This window comes from Felis catus, chromosome F1 (genome assembly GCF_018350175.1).
Source record: "Felis catus isolate Fca126 chromosome F1, F.catus_Fca126_mat1.0, whole genome shotgun sequence".
Classification (NCBI taxonomy): Eukaryota; Metazoa; Chordata; class Mammalia; order Carnivora; family Felidae; genus Felis; species Felis catus.
The window spans coordinates 24,483,776-24,500,711 of NC_058384.1; the positions used below are offsets into that span (position 1 = coordinate 24,483,776).

General features: G+C 39.3%; 2 protein-coding genes and 1 non-coding gene across 4 annotated transcripts in view; 2 read left to right on the forward strand and 1 right to left on the reverse strand.

Annotated features, from left to right (window-relative positions):
- The window catches only part of RGL1 (ral guanine nucleotide dissociation stimulator like 1), a 259,274-nt gene that overhangs the window by 234,353 nt on the left and 7,985 nt on the right, over positions 1 to 16,936 (reverse strand). The window lies entirely within an intron of this gene.
- Positions 6,842 to 13,617, forward strand: APOBEC4 (apolipoprotein B mRNA editing enzyme catalytic polypeptide like 4). Its single transcript, XM_003999257.6, has 2 exons — positions 6,842 to 7,094; positions 11,299 to 13,617. Exon 2 carries the CDS (start codon positions 11,329 to 11,331, stop codon positions 12,433 to 12,435), a length of 1,107 nt encoding a protein of 368 aa, XP_003999306.2. The 5' UTR covers positions 6,842 to 7,094; positions 11,299 to 11,328; the 3' UTR covers positions 12,436 to 13,617.
- LOC111558485 lies at positions 7,704 to 7,809 on the forward strand. Its single transcript, XR_002739386.1, has one exon. It is a non-coding gene; the product is annotated as a U6 spliceosomal RNA (small nuclear RNA).

A 16,936-nucleotide genomic window follows, 5' to 3' on the forward strand; every position in this document is an offset into this window, starting at 1 on the left:
AGCTTGTGAAATTGTTTTAAAATCTCTTCCTCTACTCCTACCAACATACCTCTTGAAACTGGCTGTCCCTATTATAATGCTACCAAAATAAACACAGAATCAGTTTGGATATATTTTATATCCTGCAAATAGTATTATCATCGACTGGGCCTAGATTCAATAAAGTAACAAGCAAAAAGCCAGTTGGTTGGTCACAATAAAAATTTTATAAGCGGGTCTATATGATTCTCATAAAATGTGTATATATAGGACACTGAAAACGTATACGTATTATATCCCTCAAATTTTTTTTGTTTCATATAACTAGAGTATAATAACAGCAATAGTGATTCTCTATACTAGTCATCTGTACATATACTTTCAAGAAACAACATGTACAGTTTGGGTATTTTTTTCTTTTTTCCTATGTTATATTTGTTCTGTTTATATTTACATAAAGATAGACATATGGACAAATGGGACAAAACAAAGAGCCCAGAAATAAACCCACACCCATACAGTCAAATGATCTTTGATGTGGGTGCCAAGACTACACAATGGGAAAAGGATGGTCTCTTCAACGAAAGGTGTTAGGAAAACTGAACACCCATATGCACAAGAATGAGATTGGACCCTTATCCTATACCATGCACACACACACACACACACACACACACACACACACAACCCAAAATGTATTAAAGATTTAAACATAAGATCTGAAACCATAAAACTCCTAGAGGAAAATAGACAGGAAAAGCTTCAGAACATTGGTCTTAGCAATGATTTCTTGGATACGACATCAAAAGCACAAGCAACACAAGCAAAATTAGACAAGCATTCCATTTCCATTTACTGAAATGTGATTTAAAACTTTTAGATCTTTTGATCTATTTATTTTTTAACGACTTCTTTTTAAAATGAGCTTATGATTTCTACATCTTTCTGGTTCATTTTTCTATAAAATCACTTTCATTGAATTTCACAAAATGATTAGTATATGATGGTGTGTCAACTTAAATTGGGCCTTCCCCACAGATAGTTTGAAAGCTTTTCTAGAGCATCTGTTCAGATTCTGGGAGTAAAGATGGTGCCTTTACCCTACACTTTTCCTCAGCTTGAGTTTTAAGGATTACCTTTGATTCTAAACATTTGTTGGTGTTAGCTAGGATAAAGGGGGAAACCAACATGGAAGAATTCTGCAAGCATGTGGTTTTAGCAAATTAAGGGTTGTCCAAGAGACAGTTTCCCACTGTTAAGACTGTGCTGCCACCTTGTGGCCTTTCTGTTTCTAATCACAAGCTAGGACATTCATCCTTTGCTTTTTTTGTCTTTTCCTCTCAAGTCTGACACTTGTCTTATCCCATTTTTCCTGCCTAATTCCTTAGTGGGCCCCATGAAATCTACTGAATTCTCTGTTCTTCTTTATTTCATGCTTGCTTTCTTCCTTCAGTTTAGAGAATTTCTTACTGCTACATGAATGTGGGCATTATTATTCAGTGTCAACCAAACCGCTATGAAAGCAGTGAATTATAGAATTAATTGGGCACAGTACACTCAAATTAAAGTAAGAAAACGGGCAGTAAAACAAATTATTAAAATCACTTTACAGACAGCAACTAGCAACATATAAGCCATCTTAGTTAGATGTATCCCAAGTTGGGATACCAGAACGTAGATTAGAAACAATTTTTGGATGTTAAACGGAGTAAAGCTCTTTTTAAAAATATATGTCCATGTAAGAGAGTTTTGCCTTTGTAAATCTTTTTCATTATAATGGCATATTACTTTGATATAGATAATATACATCATAACTCATCTGAATGACGATGAAAAATGGCAAGGTAACAAAGGAAGACAGAAGAAAGGAGTCTGTTTGGGGGAATAGATGTTTCTTCAAAGTTTTCCTTTCTTGTGCATGTCAACTTAGCAATAAGAATTGTGAGAAAGAACCCCATGTTCAAGGTCCTTCATTTCCTTGTGGTTAAATTCCGTTTTCAAAATCATTCTGTGCAATTCAAATGGAGTTTTGCAAAGTGGATCTTCCTTTGGAATTTTCCTATACCCAACAGATGTAGTAAAAATGGTGGCTCATGCATAAGAGTAAAACTGGACTCTTATATCACACCATATACAAAAACCAACACAAAATGGATTAAAGACAAACAAAAGCTGAAACTGTAAAACTACTAAAAAAGAAAACATAGGAAAAAGGTTCTCGACATTGGTCTTGGTGATAAATTTTTGAATATGACACCAAAAGTGAAAGCATCAAAAGCAAAAATAGACAAGTGGGACAACATGATGCTTAAAAGCTTCTGCAAGGCTAAAGAAACTTAATCAGCAAAGTGAAAAGGCAACCTACAGAATGGCAGAAAGCACTTGCAAACAATGTATGACCAACAGAATGGCAGAAAACATTTGCAAACAACATATGTGATAAGGGGCTAATAGCCAAAATATATAAGGAACATATATAATAGCAAAAAGAAACCAAATAATCTAATCAGTAAGGAAATGTAAATCCAATCCACAACGAAATATCACCTCATACCTGTTCAGATGGCTATTACCAAAAACACAAAAGAGAGGCGCCTGGGTGGTTCAGTTGGTTGAGCGTCTGACTTCAGCTCAGGTCATGATCTCACGGTCTGTGGGTTCGAGCCCCATGTCGGGCTCTGTGCTGACAGCTCAGAGCCTGGAGCCTGGAGCCTGCTTCGGATTCTGTGTCTCCCTCTCTCTCTGCCCCTCCCCCGCTCATGCTCTGTCTCTCTCTCTCTCTGTCAAAAATAAACATTAAAAACGTTAAAAAAAAAAAAAGACAAAAGATAACAAAGTGTTGGTGATGACATGGAAAAGGGAACCCTTCTATACTGTGAGAATGTAAGCCATTATGGAAAACAATATGGCAGTTTTTCAAGAAATTAAAAATAAACTACCATGTGATCTGGCAATCCCACTTCTGGGTATTTATCCAAAAAAACGAATCAGTATCCCAAGGAAATATCTGCACTCCCATATTCATTGCAGTATTATTCACAACAGTCAAAATATGGAAACAACCTAAATGTCCATAGACAGATGAATGAAAAAAGAAGATGTGGTATATACATACAATGGAATATTCAACCTTTAAAAAAAAATCCTGGCACTTGCCACAACGTGGATGAACCTGATGGATGTTATGTTTCATGAAATAAGCCAGAAACAGAAAGACGCACACCGTATAATGTCATTTATATGTGGAATCTAAAATACACTCATAGGAGCGCCTGGGTGGCCAATCGGTTGAGCGGCCAACTTCAGCTCACGTCATGATCTCACAGTCTGTGAGTTCAAGCCCATGTCAGTCTCTGTGCTGACAGCTCAGAGACTGGAGCCTACTTTGGATTCTGTGTCTCCCTCTTTCTCTGCCCCTCCCCCACTCACACTCTGTCTCTCTCTTTCTCTCTCAGCAAATGAATAAACATTAAAAAAATTTTTTTTTCACAATCCCAGACTTCAAGCTATACTACAAAACTGTAATCATCAAGACAGTATGGTACTGGCACAAGAACAGACACTCAGATCAATGGAACAGAATAGAGAACCCAGAAATGGACCCACAAATGTACGGCCAACTAATCTTTGACAAAGCAGGAAAGAATATCCAGTGGAATAAAGACAGTCTCTTCAGCAAGTGGTTCTGGGAAAACTGGACAGCGACATGCAGAAGAATGAACCTGGACCACTTTCTTACACCAGACACAAAAATAAACTCAAAATGGATGAAAGACCTAAATCTAAGACAGGAAGCCATCAAAATCCTCGAGGAGAAAGCAGGCAAAAACCTCTTTGATCTTGGCCACAGCAACTTCTTACTCAACACGTCTCCAGAGGAAAGGGAAACAAAAGTAAAAATGAACTACTGGGACCTCATGAAAATAAAAAGCTTCTGCACAGTGAAGGAAACAATCAGCAAAACTAAAAGGCAACCGACAGAATGGGAGAAGATATTTGCAAGTGACATATCAGATAAAGGGTTAGTATCCAAAATCTATAAAGAACTTATCAAACTCAACACCCAAAAAACAAATAATCCAGTGAAGAAATGGGCAAAAGACATGAATAGACACTCCTCCAAAGAAGAATCCAGATGGCCAACCGACACATGAAGAAATGCTCACCATCACTCATCATCAGGGAACTACAAATCAAAACCACAATAAGATACCACTTCACACCTGTCAGAATGGCTACCATTAACAACTCAGGCAACAACAGATGTTGGTGAGGATGTGGAGAAAGAGGATCTCTTTGGCATTGTTGGTGGGAATACAAGCTGGTGCAGTCACTCTGGAAAACAGTATGGAGGTTCCCCAAAAAACTAAAAATAGAACTACCCTACGACCCAGCAATTATACTGCTAGGCATTTATCCATGGGATACAGGTGTGCTGTTTCAAAGGGACACATGCACTCCCATGTTTATAGCAGCACTATCAACAATAGCCAAAGTATGGAAAGAGCCCAAATGTCCATCGATGGATGAATGGATAAAGAAGATGTGGTATACATATACAATGGAGTATTATTCGGCAATCAAAAAGAATGAAGTCTTGCCATTTGCAACTACATGGATGGAACTGAAGGGTATTATGCTAAGTGAAATTAGTCAGTCAGAGAAAGACAAAAATCATATGACTTCACTCAGATGAGGACTTTAAGAGACAAAACAGACGAATATAAGGGAAGGGAAACAAAAATAATGTAAAAACAGGGAGGGGGACAAAACAGAAGAGACTCACAAATATGGAGAACAAACTGAGGGTTACGGGAGGGGTTGTGGGAGGGGGGATGGGCTAAATGGGTAAGGGGCACTAAGGAATCTACTCCTGAAATCATTGTTGCACTATATGCCAACTAATTTGGATGTAAATTTTTAAAAATAAAAAAATAAAATAAATTTTTAATAAAATAAAATAAAATACACTCAGAAGCTTAAAGTGTTGATTGCCAGGGGCTGGGGGAAAGAGGATATGGAGTAATGTTGGTCAAAGGGTACAAAGTTTCAGTTATGCAAGATGACTCAGTTCTAGAGATCTAATGAACAGCATGGTGACTACAGTTAATAATACGATATTGCATACTTGAATTTGCTAAGAGGGTAGCTCTTAAATGCTCTCATACAGCACCCCCCCACCAAAAGATAACTATATGATATGTTATTAGCTAGATTGTTATAATCATTTCACAATGTAGAAATACATCAAAAGATCAAGATGGGGTGCCTGGGTGGCTCAGTCTGTTAAACGCAGTCAGTGGGATCGAGCCCTGCACCAGGCTCTGTGCTGACAGCTCAGAGCCTGGAGCCTGTTTCAGATTCTGTGTCTCCCTCTTTCTCTGACCCTCCCCTGTTCATGCTCTCTCTCTGTCTCAAAAATAAATAAATGTTAAAAAAAATTTTTTTAAAAAGATCAAGTTGTACGCCCTAAATTTAATACATAATTTTTATTTTTCAACTATCCCTCAATAGAGCTGTTTTTAAAAATGGTGGCTACGTAGGGATTACCCATCCTAAAATTACCTAAAATGCAATTGGTAAATATACTAGTGGATAGAGGTTCATTTTTAAGGTAATATTTTTAAATGGGATGTCATTTATTAATGTTAAATAAAAGATGAAATTTTGGTTTTATATTTACAAGTTTGCTGAGTTGTAAACTCAGGAGATACTATGAAAATGGAGGCAGGAGGTGAGAATGACAAAGGCATGATCAGCGGCCAGTCATGGGGAAGGAATGGGATACAACAGTGAGCACACACCAAAAAAAAAGCATGGAAGACAATGTAACTGACAAATAACTAGCTGAGGAGTTAAGTGAATACATGTGAGACCCTTAAAAGGCAGAGATCAACATGAAACATCTAAACTAGAAGGAGCCCCCTAGAGGAGAAAGGACACTTGCTGTTGTGGAGACTGGGAGTTTGATGGAGGAACCAGTTAAGAGTGGTGACACTGCTGCAGGAAGCCTTCTAGGTGCTTCCATTATCCCTGATGGGCTATCTTCAGCATAGTATATATTTAAGAACTTTTTGGTGGTAGGTAATGGAAATACACAATAGTGATCACCACTGGTTGCTTCAAGTGGCCTGAGGAAGAGGAAAGAGGGAGTAATTGGGAGAGGCCATAGACAATGAATCATTACTACCAACAAGTTCAATGTCCTAGGAGATGGTGTGGAGTTGAAGGGAGGCAAGGGAACAGAGGGGAAAAGGCTGAGCGGCTCTTCCATTAACTATGGAGAAAGGGCCACAACTGATCCGGAGGCAAAGTTTGCCTTAAGCTGGAAGGACCCACCTACATACCAATAGGAAGGATCTCCCAGAGAATGTGTAAGAGAGAGACTACTAGCACATAATGACTCAGGTTTGGACAAACTGAAGAGCTTTCTCTTCAGGGACTGTGGACCTAGTAGTAAAAAGCGCCTCTTTTGGGGGAGATCAAGTCTCTGCTCCCTTTCATAGGTGCCTCCTTCTCCCAGAAGGGCAAGCCTCCTAAGAAAAGGCCCTTGTGCCTCCACAGGCAACACAACCAACAAACCGTATCCACACATGAGGCCTGGCACTTATTCTGGATCAGGACAAAGACTCTGAGAGGCATGACTTCAGAGCTTGATTCTTACAGCCAGAGGGAGGAAAAAAAAAAAAAAAAAAAAACCAAGACGTTCACTTAAATAGTCAGATAGTATGCCTTTATCCAGACTGGAATATGCGTTCATGTATATTTTCATCTTTGGAACAGGTGGTTTGAAATGCAAATAAAGTAATAAGTGTCAGAGCCGTATCCTAGCAGTAGCTGCTTTGCAAACGTTACCATGGCACCAATTCAACAGTGTTCTTAGAGGCAGCCATACCTCAGAAAGGTCTTTCTAACTTGGGACAGCAAAGTTCAAAGGAACTACTAGGCACAAACTACGAAAGAGTCCTGAACCAATACAGGAGGTGAAGATTTACAGCACAATTGCCCTCTGAAGCCGCTTCAAACAGGGCATGGTACTTAAAAGAGAAAAGAAAGGAAACGGACTATCTTCTAGAACACCTGGAATGTGATCCAAGCCTGGAGACAAAATGATGGTAATTATAACTGCTAACATTTGTTTTTAGCTGCTAACAGATTGTGCACAGATTGGGAAGGGCAAACTCCATTCTCCAATTACTCCAGTGCAAACTGTGCTTTACCAGCACTCACTAAACCCTAGCTGGATGAAGAGAGAGCAGATTGTCCTCATGTATGTCTCATTTATGTTAAGTTAAGGAAGGCTGTCGTCCCAGGGCCGCAGTCCAGGGGCTACGCACAACCGGAAGCAAGGATCTGGGTTCTGTAGATCTCTGCTTCTTACTGCCCGTAGATCTGCTCTAAGAGGGTAGCACGCCTTTCCCAAGCACAGCCAACGTGGGGGGAAATGGACCAGCTAGTGGGGACACAGGATGCTGGGGAGACAAGTCTTAGCCAACCTGGCCTGTGAACCAACTAAGATTCCTAAGGTAGGCCCTGGGCTGAACAGGGCCCCTGCCTGGGTAGGGGGAGAATGAAAGGGCAGATACCAAAAGATAATAATACAAGACAGTCTGTGATCAGTGGCAAACTGATGATATACACCACAAAGTCTCTTAAGAGTTCAAAGGGGGCAGGTGTTCTTTCCCATTTCCCTTCAGATGAAGGTGATCAAAGAACAGTCTCTGGTGCTCACTTTGGCAGCACGTATACTAAAATGGGAATGACACAGAGAAGATTAGCATGGCCCCTGTGCAAGGATGACACCAAATTCGTGAAGCATTCCATTAAAAGAAAGAAAGAAAGAAAGAAAGAAAGAAAGAAAGAAAGAAAGAAAGAAAGAAAGAAAGAAAGAAAGAAAGAAAGACCCTCTGAAAAATTGAAGACTTCACCAATAGAGAACCACAGTTGGTCAACACTAAAAAGCCATTTAGCAAGAATGAAACTCCAGAGCTCCCTCCATTACATATAAAGGCCACTAGTCCTCAAGATCTCCTTACAGTAATAATGCACCATTCCTGGCTAAAATGGGAGAGGGAGCAAAAAGAAAGGAGTACTTAGAAAAGCAATCAGGACTTTCCATACTGCCTTTACTTTGAAACATGCACAGACTTATGCTTCCCATAAGGGTAATTCTGGGACCATTACATATAGTTAACTCCACCCATCCCACCCACCCCCAAAACACAAAGGCAGAAAAGGACCTCTTGATACTGCTTCTATAACATCTTACCCAAATCATGCATGACTTGAAATTGTCATTTGAGTAGTAACTTGAATATCAGCTGTGCCACTGAACAGCAGACCACATCCAGGGCACCAGGAGCAAGTGAGACTTTGGGTTGGGTTTCAGCAAGGTTTAATATTCAGAGAGATATAGTCTGATGAGTAAGGCTGAAAGAGGAGGAGATCCAGGGAGAAAACAATGCTCAGGATCAAGCAGGAGATGATGTCAGGCTCCAGGTAATGGATTCATTGCCAAGGACAAGACAGGAAGAATGCAGGGCCCTGGGGAAAAGTTATGAGGTCTAGGAAGCCTCAGGGCAGGGATTCAGTTGCATCAGGAAAATATAGCACTGAGGAGGAAACTGAGGCAGATACCTGCTCTTATGGATTAAATTGACATGACAGATTAGGAGAAACCTGGAATTTGATGGGTGTGTGGTGTCCAGAATTACTGCCGATACACGCCGTTAGGATAATGGTGACATGAGTGAAGTCACATTCCATCCACAGCAGGCCTGGGGCTCCTAAAATATTTTCTGCCCGGAACAGGGTTAGCAAAGGAACTCTGTAGGCTTCAGCTGTACCAAAAGAACAGGAACGGAGGTGATATGGGTTGAAAAAGAAAGAAGTTGATCAAAGTGCTTCCATATGAAAGGCTATAATAAGTACTTCTAAAATGACAAAATGTGTCATTTTGTTTGTTTTATAATGGTCAGTTTATCTCATTTAAATTTTCTACTTTGTCCATTTTGTTGCCTGGACAGAGAGTTAAATGTAAAAGATATATATTCTAGAAAAACATATGGGGATTTAACTCCTCTTTGACAGGGAAGTCTTTTCTAAGTACAATAGTAAAAACTAAATCTTAAGGCTAAAGATTAGACCATATAAAAATGTAAAATTTGATATAATTAAAAATGCCACCAGCATAATTAAATGGCTCTATAAGCCAAGTGAAATACTTGCAAAAGTTATAACAGCTAATATTCTTAATACATAAAGAGTTCTTACAAATCAGTCAGGAACACCTCAAAAAAGGGGGGTTAGGAATCAAATGTATTTCACAGAAGAATAAATACTACAGACCAATAAGTGTGTGAAAAAGTGTTCAGCCTCACAACGAACTGAAAAGGTACAGATTATAACCACAAAGGGATACCGATGCTCACTTCTCAAATCGGCAAAGGAAGCGATAAATGATAAACATCACAGGGAGGGAATGAAATAAAATTGGAACACCTTCCCAAGAATCAATCTGACAAAGCTTGAGCCAATACAACTTTTAGTAATCTACACTAGAGAAAAGAAAAATACAATTTATCTACAGAAATGTTCATCAAATCATTATTTATAATCATAAAAGAGGCAAACACCTGAATATTTGATTACATATTAGCTGTGTAATAAAATACTAACTAGCCATGAATACTGCTTTTCGAAGAATTTTTAATAACACGGGGAAATGCTAATGACGTAATACTAAGTGAAAAAGCAAAGTATAAACATGATTTCATTTATGTTGTGCATAACGAACACATGTAGCAAAAAGATCAGAGGGAAGAGACACGTAAACAGTTATGGGAATGTAAACTAAGACACAACAGCATGAGTTTTTATTTTTCCCTTCAAGTATCAGTATTTTAAAAAATATTCTACAAGAAATATGTAATACTTGTATAACAAAAAGGTGGGTTTTTTTAATGTTCTTAAAACTTGGTGTGCCTGGGTGGCTCAGTCGGTTCAGCATCCAACTTCAGCCCAGGTCATGATCTCATGGCTCGTGAGTTCAAGCCTCGCGTCAGGCTGTGTGCTGACAACTCAGAGTCTGAAGCCTGCTTCAGATTCTGTGTCTCCTTCTCTCTCTGCCCCTCTCCTGCTCACACTCTGTCTCTTTTCTCTCAAAAATAAGTAAATGTTAAAAAAAATTTTTTAATGTTCTTAAAACTATACTGTAATGCCCTAGGTTGCTCTTTGGGAATAAAGGTAACAGAAATTTTTGTTTAAAGGAAAAACAAAACAAAACTTAAAAGAGCTTAAGTTTTGTGGTTTAACATCCCAGAAACTATTTATTTGAAACATCCTAAAGGACCATATGTGCTTTCCAGAATGGTAAAGTTTCCAAAATGTTCTAAAAAGACCCACCCACTGGAAATACAACTCTCAGATGGCAATGAGTAAGTGTCCACGACCCAAAGAATAATCATTCCTACAAGAAGTCTCTACCATTAAGCAAAATAGACCCTATGATCCCATTCCCAAAATGATAGTTCTCTCCCATTTACTGCCAATGATCTGAAGAAATAGCTGATTTTAAATGCAGGCACACTCAAAACCCATGCAGATAATTAGATAATATCATTCAGAAAAGAGACAAGAACATTATGAACAAATTGCTTGTTTCTTTAGACTTTCATAAATAAGAATCATCTAGATAATCCTGGGATTTGTACTACCACTACTCACAGCTCATATTTATTGAGTCCTCCATATAATAATATGATACATATGCACATAATAAAGCATTTTATATGGATTACATCATTCGGTCCTCGAGAAAACCTTAGGAGGTAGATACTACCCTTGCCCTCATCTTACAGACAAGGAAGCTGTGACTCCCAACTGTAAACAACTTGCAGAAGAAAGTCACTAAGCTGGTAGGCGACAGAGCCCGGATTTGAAATAAGGCAGTCTGTCTCCAGAACTTGCGCTGTTAACCCATTTGCTCTATTGCCTCAGTCAGGTCTATGAAACAGAAAAAGGTATAATTTTGCCTTTCTTTTTTGTTTCCTCCCCACTCCTCAAGATTCTCAATGAAGAGAGACGAGTCCCGAGCTTTCTAATCTATGGATATACATCAGTACGTTCTAGAATCAAAGATTCTGTAGCTATTGCACTCTACCTCCTTTAGAGAAAAATAAGTTAATGGCTCATAATATTAAATGGCTCAATAAGTTAACGCATTTAATGCATTAACAATAGTAATGGCTCAATAAGTTAATGCATTTTCTTTCGTTTTGCCTGCACTGCTTTTATATATAATTTCTCTTCCTTGTTTAGGGCTGCAGCTAGAAGACAATACAACTAGCAATGGAGCCCTTATATGAAGAATACCTAGCAAATCATGGAACAATTGTAAAACCTTATTACTGGCTAAGCTTCTCTCTAGATTGCTCTAACTGTCCCTACCATATTCGGACAGGAGAAGAAGCAAGGGTTCCCTATTCAGAATTTTATCAGATTTTTGGATTCCCTTATGGGCCAGCATATCCTCAAACAAAGCACCTCACGTTTTATGAACTAAAAACTTCCTCTGGAAGCCTGGTGCAAAAGGGCCACGCTAGCAGTTGCACCGGGAGTAACACCCATCCAGAATCAATGTTATTTGAGATGAATGGTTATCTCGACTCAGCCATACGCAATAATAACGCCATCAGGCATATCATTCTGTACTCCAGCAACTCCCCTTGTAATGAAGCCGACCACTGCTGCATCAGCAAAATGTACAATTTCTTAATAATGTATCCAGATGTTACTCTTAGCATTTACTTTTCTCAGCTCTATCACGCTGAGCCTGAATTTCCTGCCTCGGCCTGGAACCGCGAAGCTCTCCGGAGCCTGGCCAGTTTATGGCCACAGGTCATTCTGAGCCCAATAAGTGGTAGCATTTGGCATTCTCTCCTCAACAACTTTGTCAGTGGTGTCTCAGGATCAACTGTTTTCCCGCCCATTTTAACTGGGAGAGCACAGGCTGACAGGCACAACGCATATGAAATCAATGCCATAACAGGAGTGAGGCCGTATTTCACTGATGTTCTTCCCCAGACAAAAGAGAATCAGATCATAAAAGCTCAGGCAGCTTTAGACAGCTATCTCTTAAACAATGTCTTTCCTGGACAGTCTTTTCAAGGGGCTAACGGACAACCTCAACCCAATCTGATCCCAGACCTCAGGGTTCCTGTCGTTTTTGTGCTGGTGCCTTTCAGAGACCTACCACCGATCCACGTGGGTCAAAACCCACATAAACCCAGGAATGTCGTAAGGCACTTGAATATGCCTCAAACGTCATTCCAGGAAACCAAGGACCTCAGAAGGCCTCCCCTTGGAATGCCAGTGGAGAGAGTGGAAATCATGGAGAAGTTAGCAAGTACCAAAGAGGCAGATGAAAAGAAGAAGAAGAAGAAAGGAAAAAAATAAAATCTGTATTTCTACCACATGAGACCAACTACCAGAGGCCTTATTAGATAGCAAACAAAAATCTGGAAACTTTCTCTCTTAGGTCTGATCCAAGATCGGAGATAAACTGATACTCTAAAAGCAAAACCTGCATTATTTACCACTCAACTATTATAAAGCTACACTACTTTCAACATAATCCAAAATGTTTCCATAAGCAACTTGATCTATTTTGAAAGTGACGGTATCAAAATGGAGCCATTAGTACCTTGCTGATATTCTGGTGCGGAAAAGGAAATGTCATCATTCTAGTCTACCCACATCATCTTTCCCCCAAAAAGAAAAGCCCATGGACTAAATAGCTTCCTAAACTGGTTTCGGTATAAAAATTTACTGTAAAAGTGGAAAACAGCCTGAAGCTACTGACATTAAGTACTGTCTGCATAAGTAAACCAGTGATTTTCCATTAACTGTTAATCATGGATAGAAGACTTTAGGCAGCCCTTTTTAGTTTTTTTCCTAAAATGGTTCTAAAGAGTTTTGCTTCGGGGGGGAAAAGTTCTTTTGCTAATTGATTATATATGGCGACAAAAATTGATTTTTGAAACCTAGTCACCTGCTCAATGTGATATTTCCCAGCTCAGACCTCTTCCTCCAGAGCAGATGACAGAGGCAGGATGATACATGAGAATCAGCAAAGGCTCCTTCCGTCATACACCATATAAAATCCATGCTGCCCTTCCCGGCTATCAAGGCTCCTTCTCTGCCTCCAATTGCCTTGTCTCATCAGCAAGAATGTAAGTTCTGACAGGTTAAGCACTGTCTCTCTCGGCTCTTTGGTTTTCCCTTAGAATCTAGCCAAGTATTCATGAAAAATGTGGGTAGCAAGATTGTGAATCTACATCTCAGTAACATTACCAATCATTGCTTCCCAACATTCCTTATCCATTCCAGTTAAGAGCTTGCTTAACCATCCTGCAATGGACATCTTGTTTTTATTAGTATCCATTCTCCCTCCTTCTGATATAGCTCCCCAATGCATAATTTGTTTCTTTTACTTCCCTTCTTTCTGAACCTTTCTTTTTCACCGGTGTATATCTATATATAAGATTCTCTTAAAATCTTGTTCAAAACACACTTCTAGGAAGTGCTCCTTGACTAACCATCTGAGCATGTACATTAAAGCATTTTGTGTTTAATTAATTCACATTTTCTGCCTCACTTTCCTCTTAGAAATACGTAAAGATGCATTATGAGAAAAAATGTATATCCATTTGTAAACTGCTACTCAATTTTTTCTTAATGTATGTAAAAAGTAATGTTAAGCTATAAGATAGTTTTGCCATTAACAGGGAGGGGGACAAAACATAAGAGACTCTTAAATATGGAGAACAAAAAGAGGGTTACTGGGGGGGTTGTGGGAGGGGGGATGGGCTAAATGGGTAAGGGGCTCCTGAAATCATTGTTGCACTATATGCTAACTAATTTGGATGTAAATTAAAAAAATAAAATTTTAAAAAATGTAAAAAAACAGAGATAGTTTTGCCATTAGAAAAAGCTTAAAGGACACGTAGAAGGAGGAGAAGGAGGCAAAGAAAGAAAAATATTTAGAATAGAGATTTCTGTTGTGATTAAAATAAACATGACTAAATTTTTTAAAAAGAATATTCTAATGTTAATGTGAAAATTTTTATATTATAATTGGAATATAATAATGTAATTATTATTTTAAAAGGTACTATTGAAATTTATTATTAGATCATGAAATCACATGTCTACAATTTGGGATGTAGAGTTAAAAAAAAAAAAGAGACCCAACATGACAAATTCAGCATCTCTATCCACATGGGCAACTGAGGGGTGTGGGCACCAGCTCTGAAGCCTCTTGCCAGGCTGGCTGATGAGGCCCTACAGCAGTTGGGAAGGACCTGCCCACCCTATAGGCTTCTTGAACACATACATACATACATACATACATACATACATACATACAAGTAGTTGCCATGAAATCTACCTACAAAGTGGTCAAAAAGACACAATCAGGCTACAAAGGATTCACTTAAAGGCATAGCCTAAAATCTGTGATGAATTTGTATTTCAAATGCAAACCTGGATTTCAATGGTATATAACAAGGGGAGAAATGTTGCCTGAACTATAGGAAATAAAAGTGCCTTTTGGCAGTTAAATTTTTGTACTAGTTAGAGAAGTCTGGTGCTAGGAAGAATGTTACTGACAGGTCACAAGTCTCGGCCAATATAGTCAAGCCTTAGACACGAGACTGTTAAGAGAACACAAAGACACATGGCCCTTGGCAAGTAGTCTCTATTTCCCCACTAATAAAACAAGAGATATAGACTAGCTCATATTTAAGGTTCCTTTCAGCCCTATCTGCCCTAAGATGGCTTGTCTTAAAACAATAGTTCCATGGAGTAAGCTTCTATAATCAGTGATTACACTTCTTGCTCACCACACAATGGGTTCTTGATCATGCCAGGCTGGCCCAGGGATTTAGGGAAGAGTAAAAGTTGGAATGTTCCACCTCTCTTCAGCGAACTGGCAATAAGGATAGTGAAGAATTGCCACTTCTGCCACACATATGGAAATTCCAATAAAGAAAATGCAAGCCAGGGGTGCCTGGGTGGCTCAGTCAGTTGAGTGGTTAAGCATCCAATTTCGGCTCAGGTCATGATCTCACAGCTTGTGAGTATGAGCCCCACATCGGGCTCTGTGCTGACAGCTCAGAGCCTAGAGCATGCTTCAGATTCTCTCTCTCTCTCTCTCTCTCTCTCTCTCTCTCTCTCTCTCTCTCTCTGCACCTCCTCTGGCTGTGCTCTCTCTCTCTCTCTCTCTCTCTCTCTCTCTCAAAAATAAATTGTAAAAAAAAATTTTTAATAAAAAAAAAATTCAAGTCAACAAATTAAAGCAGCTAGTGATGTGGTGATCTAAAAGAGGCAGGGGGTATATCCCAAGAAACTGATGAGGGGAACATTACCTTTATGAATCTATCATGATGCAGGATTTGACTCTCAGTTTTGTAGGCTCAGCTACCCACTTAGTCAAGACAGAGAATGGATCTATTAACCAGGGCAGACCTGGATTAATAAAGCTCCCAAGATTGACACGTAAAAACAGAAAGCTAATGTACTGATTTCCAGTGAGACTTACAACTGGATATGCAACCAGATAATTCAAGTTGTCTAGCCTATACAGCCTCTCCATTCAGAGAAGCTCCTGGGAAGCCAAATTATAATCAGAAGGTTGCTTTGTGGATTAGAGGACATCAGTATTCAAATCAAATGTTTAATGCTATCATACTCTGCTTACCAGGGAGACCATCCCTGAAATGGTGGGATCTGCACAATAGCACCTGACCCCTGGACAGTGTTTAAGGGGGCCAAGACTGTAAGAGACAACATAAACTTCTATAACCAACTCCTGTCATGACTAGTATCGATTCTCTATAGATGTTCATGTTTTATCAAGCTACAACCTAATCCTGCTGACCTGGGAGCAAATCCCTTCTCTTTGAACTGCTGTTACATTATCTTTTTTGATTCATAGTGCAGGAAATCCAAAAAGTTTAGCTCAAAGAATATCATGCTGTTCATCTTATTTCCAAAGGTTTTAAGGAAAGCTACATGGTAACTTATACTAATTAAAAATAATATTAGTAGTACCTAACATTTAGTGAGAACTATATGTCAAGCACTTTTCTAAACAGTTACACATATTAACTCACTTAATCCTCCCAGTAATCCTATGAGGTAGGAATTATTATAACATCTATTCTCAAATAAGGAAATTGTGGCACAGAGAGCTCACATAGTAAAGGCTGAGCTGATATGAAACCCAGGAGCTCTAGCTCTAGAATCCCCTGTTCTTAATCACTATGCCCTAATGGCTCTCAAAATAGTAACAATATGGACTCACTACAATGCCTGGGAAAATCAATATCCATTTTTACCAGCACTGCAGTCTTTCTATAGTTCTGCTCAGACTATTGTTATCAATAGGCATCCTTTAGACTATGGGCGCTAGGGAGGCTGGGTGGGCTAGGCTAAAGAACTTAAGTAACCCTGGATCCCAGAGGTTTGGCTTTAAACTCTCCCCAACCCCCACTCCTTGTTACCCATGACCTGATACCAAACAGAAGGCCTGGATCACCTTACCTTGATGTCCTTGACTCTAAGGGATGTGCCAAATCATAGACCTGAGGCAATGGAACACTGCTTCCTTAGTCTATCTAGTTAATTAAGTGGAATTGGTGCCTTAAAACATTAAAAGAGAATTAGATGATCCAGCAACTCCACTTCTGAGAATATAACCAAAAGAATTAAAAATGGGGTCTCAAGGGGCACCTGGGTGGCTCGGTCGGTTAAGTGTCCGACTTCGGCTCAGGTCGTCATCTCACAGTTCACGAATTCAAGCCCTGCATCGGGCTCTGTGCTGACAGTTCAGAGCCTGGAGCCTGCTTCACATTCTGTGTCTCCTCTCTCTGCTCCTTCCCCATTCACACACACA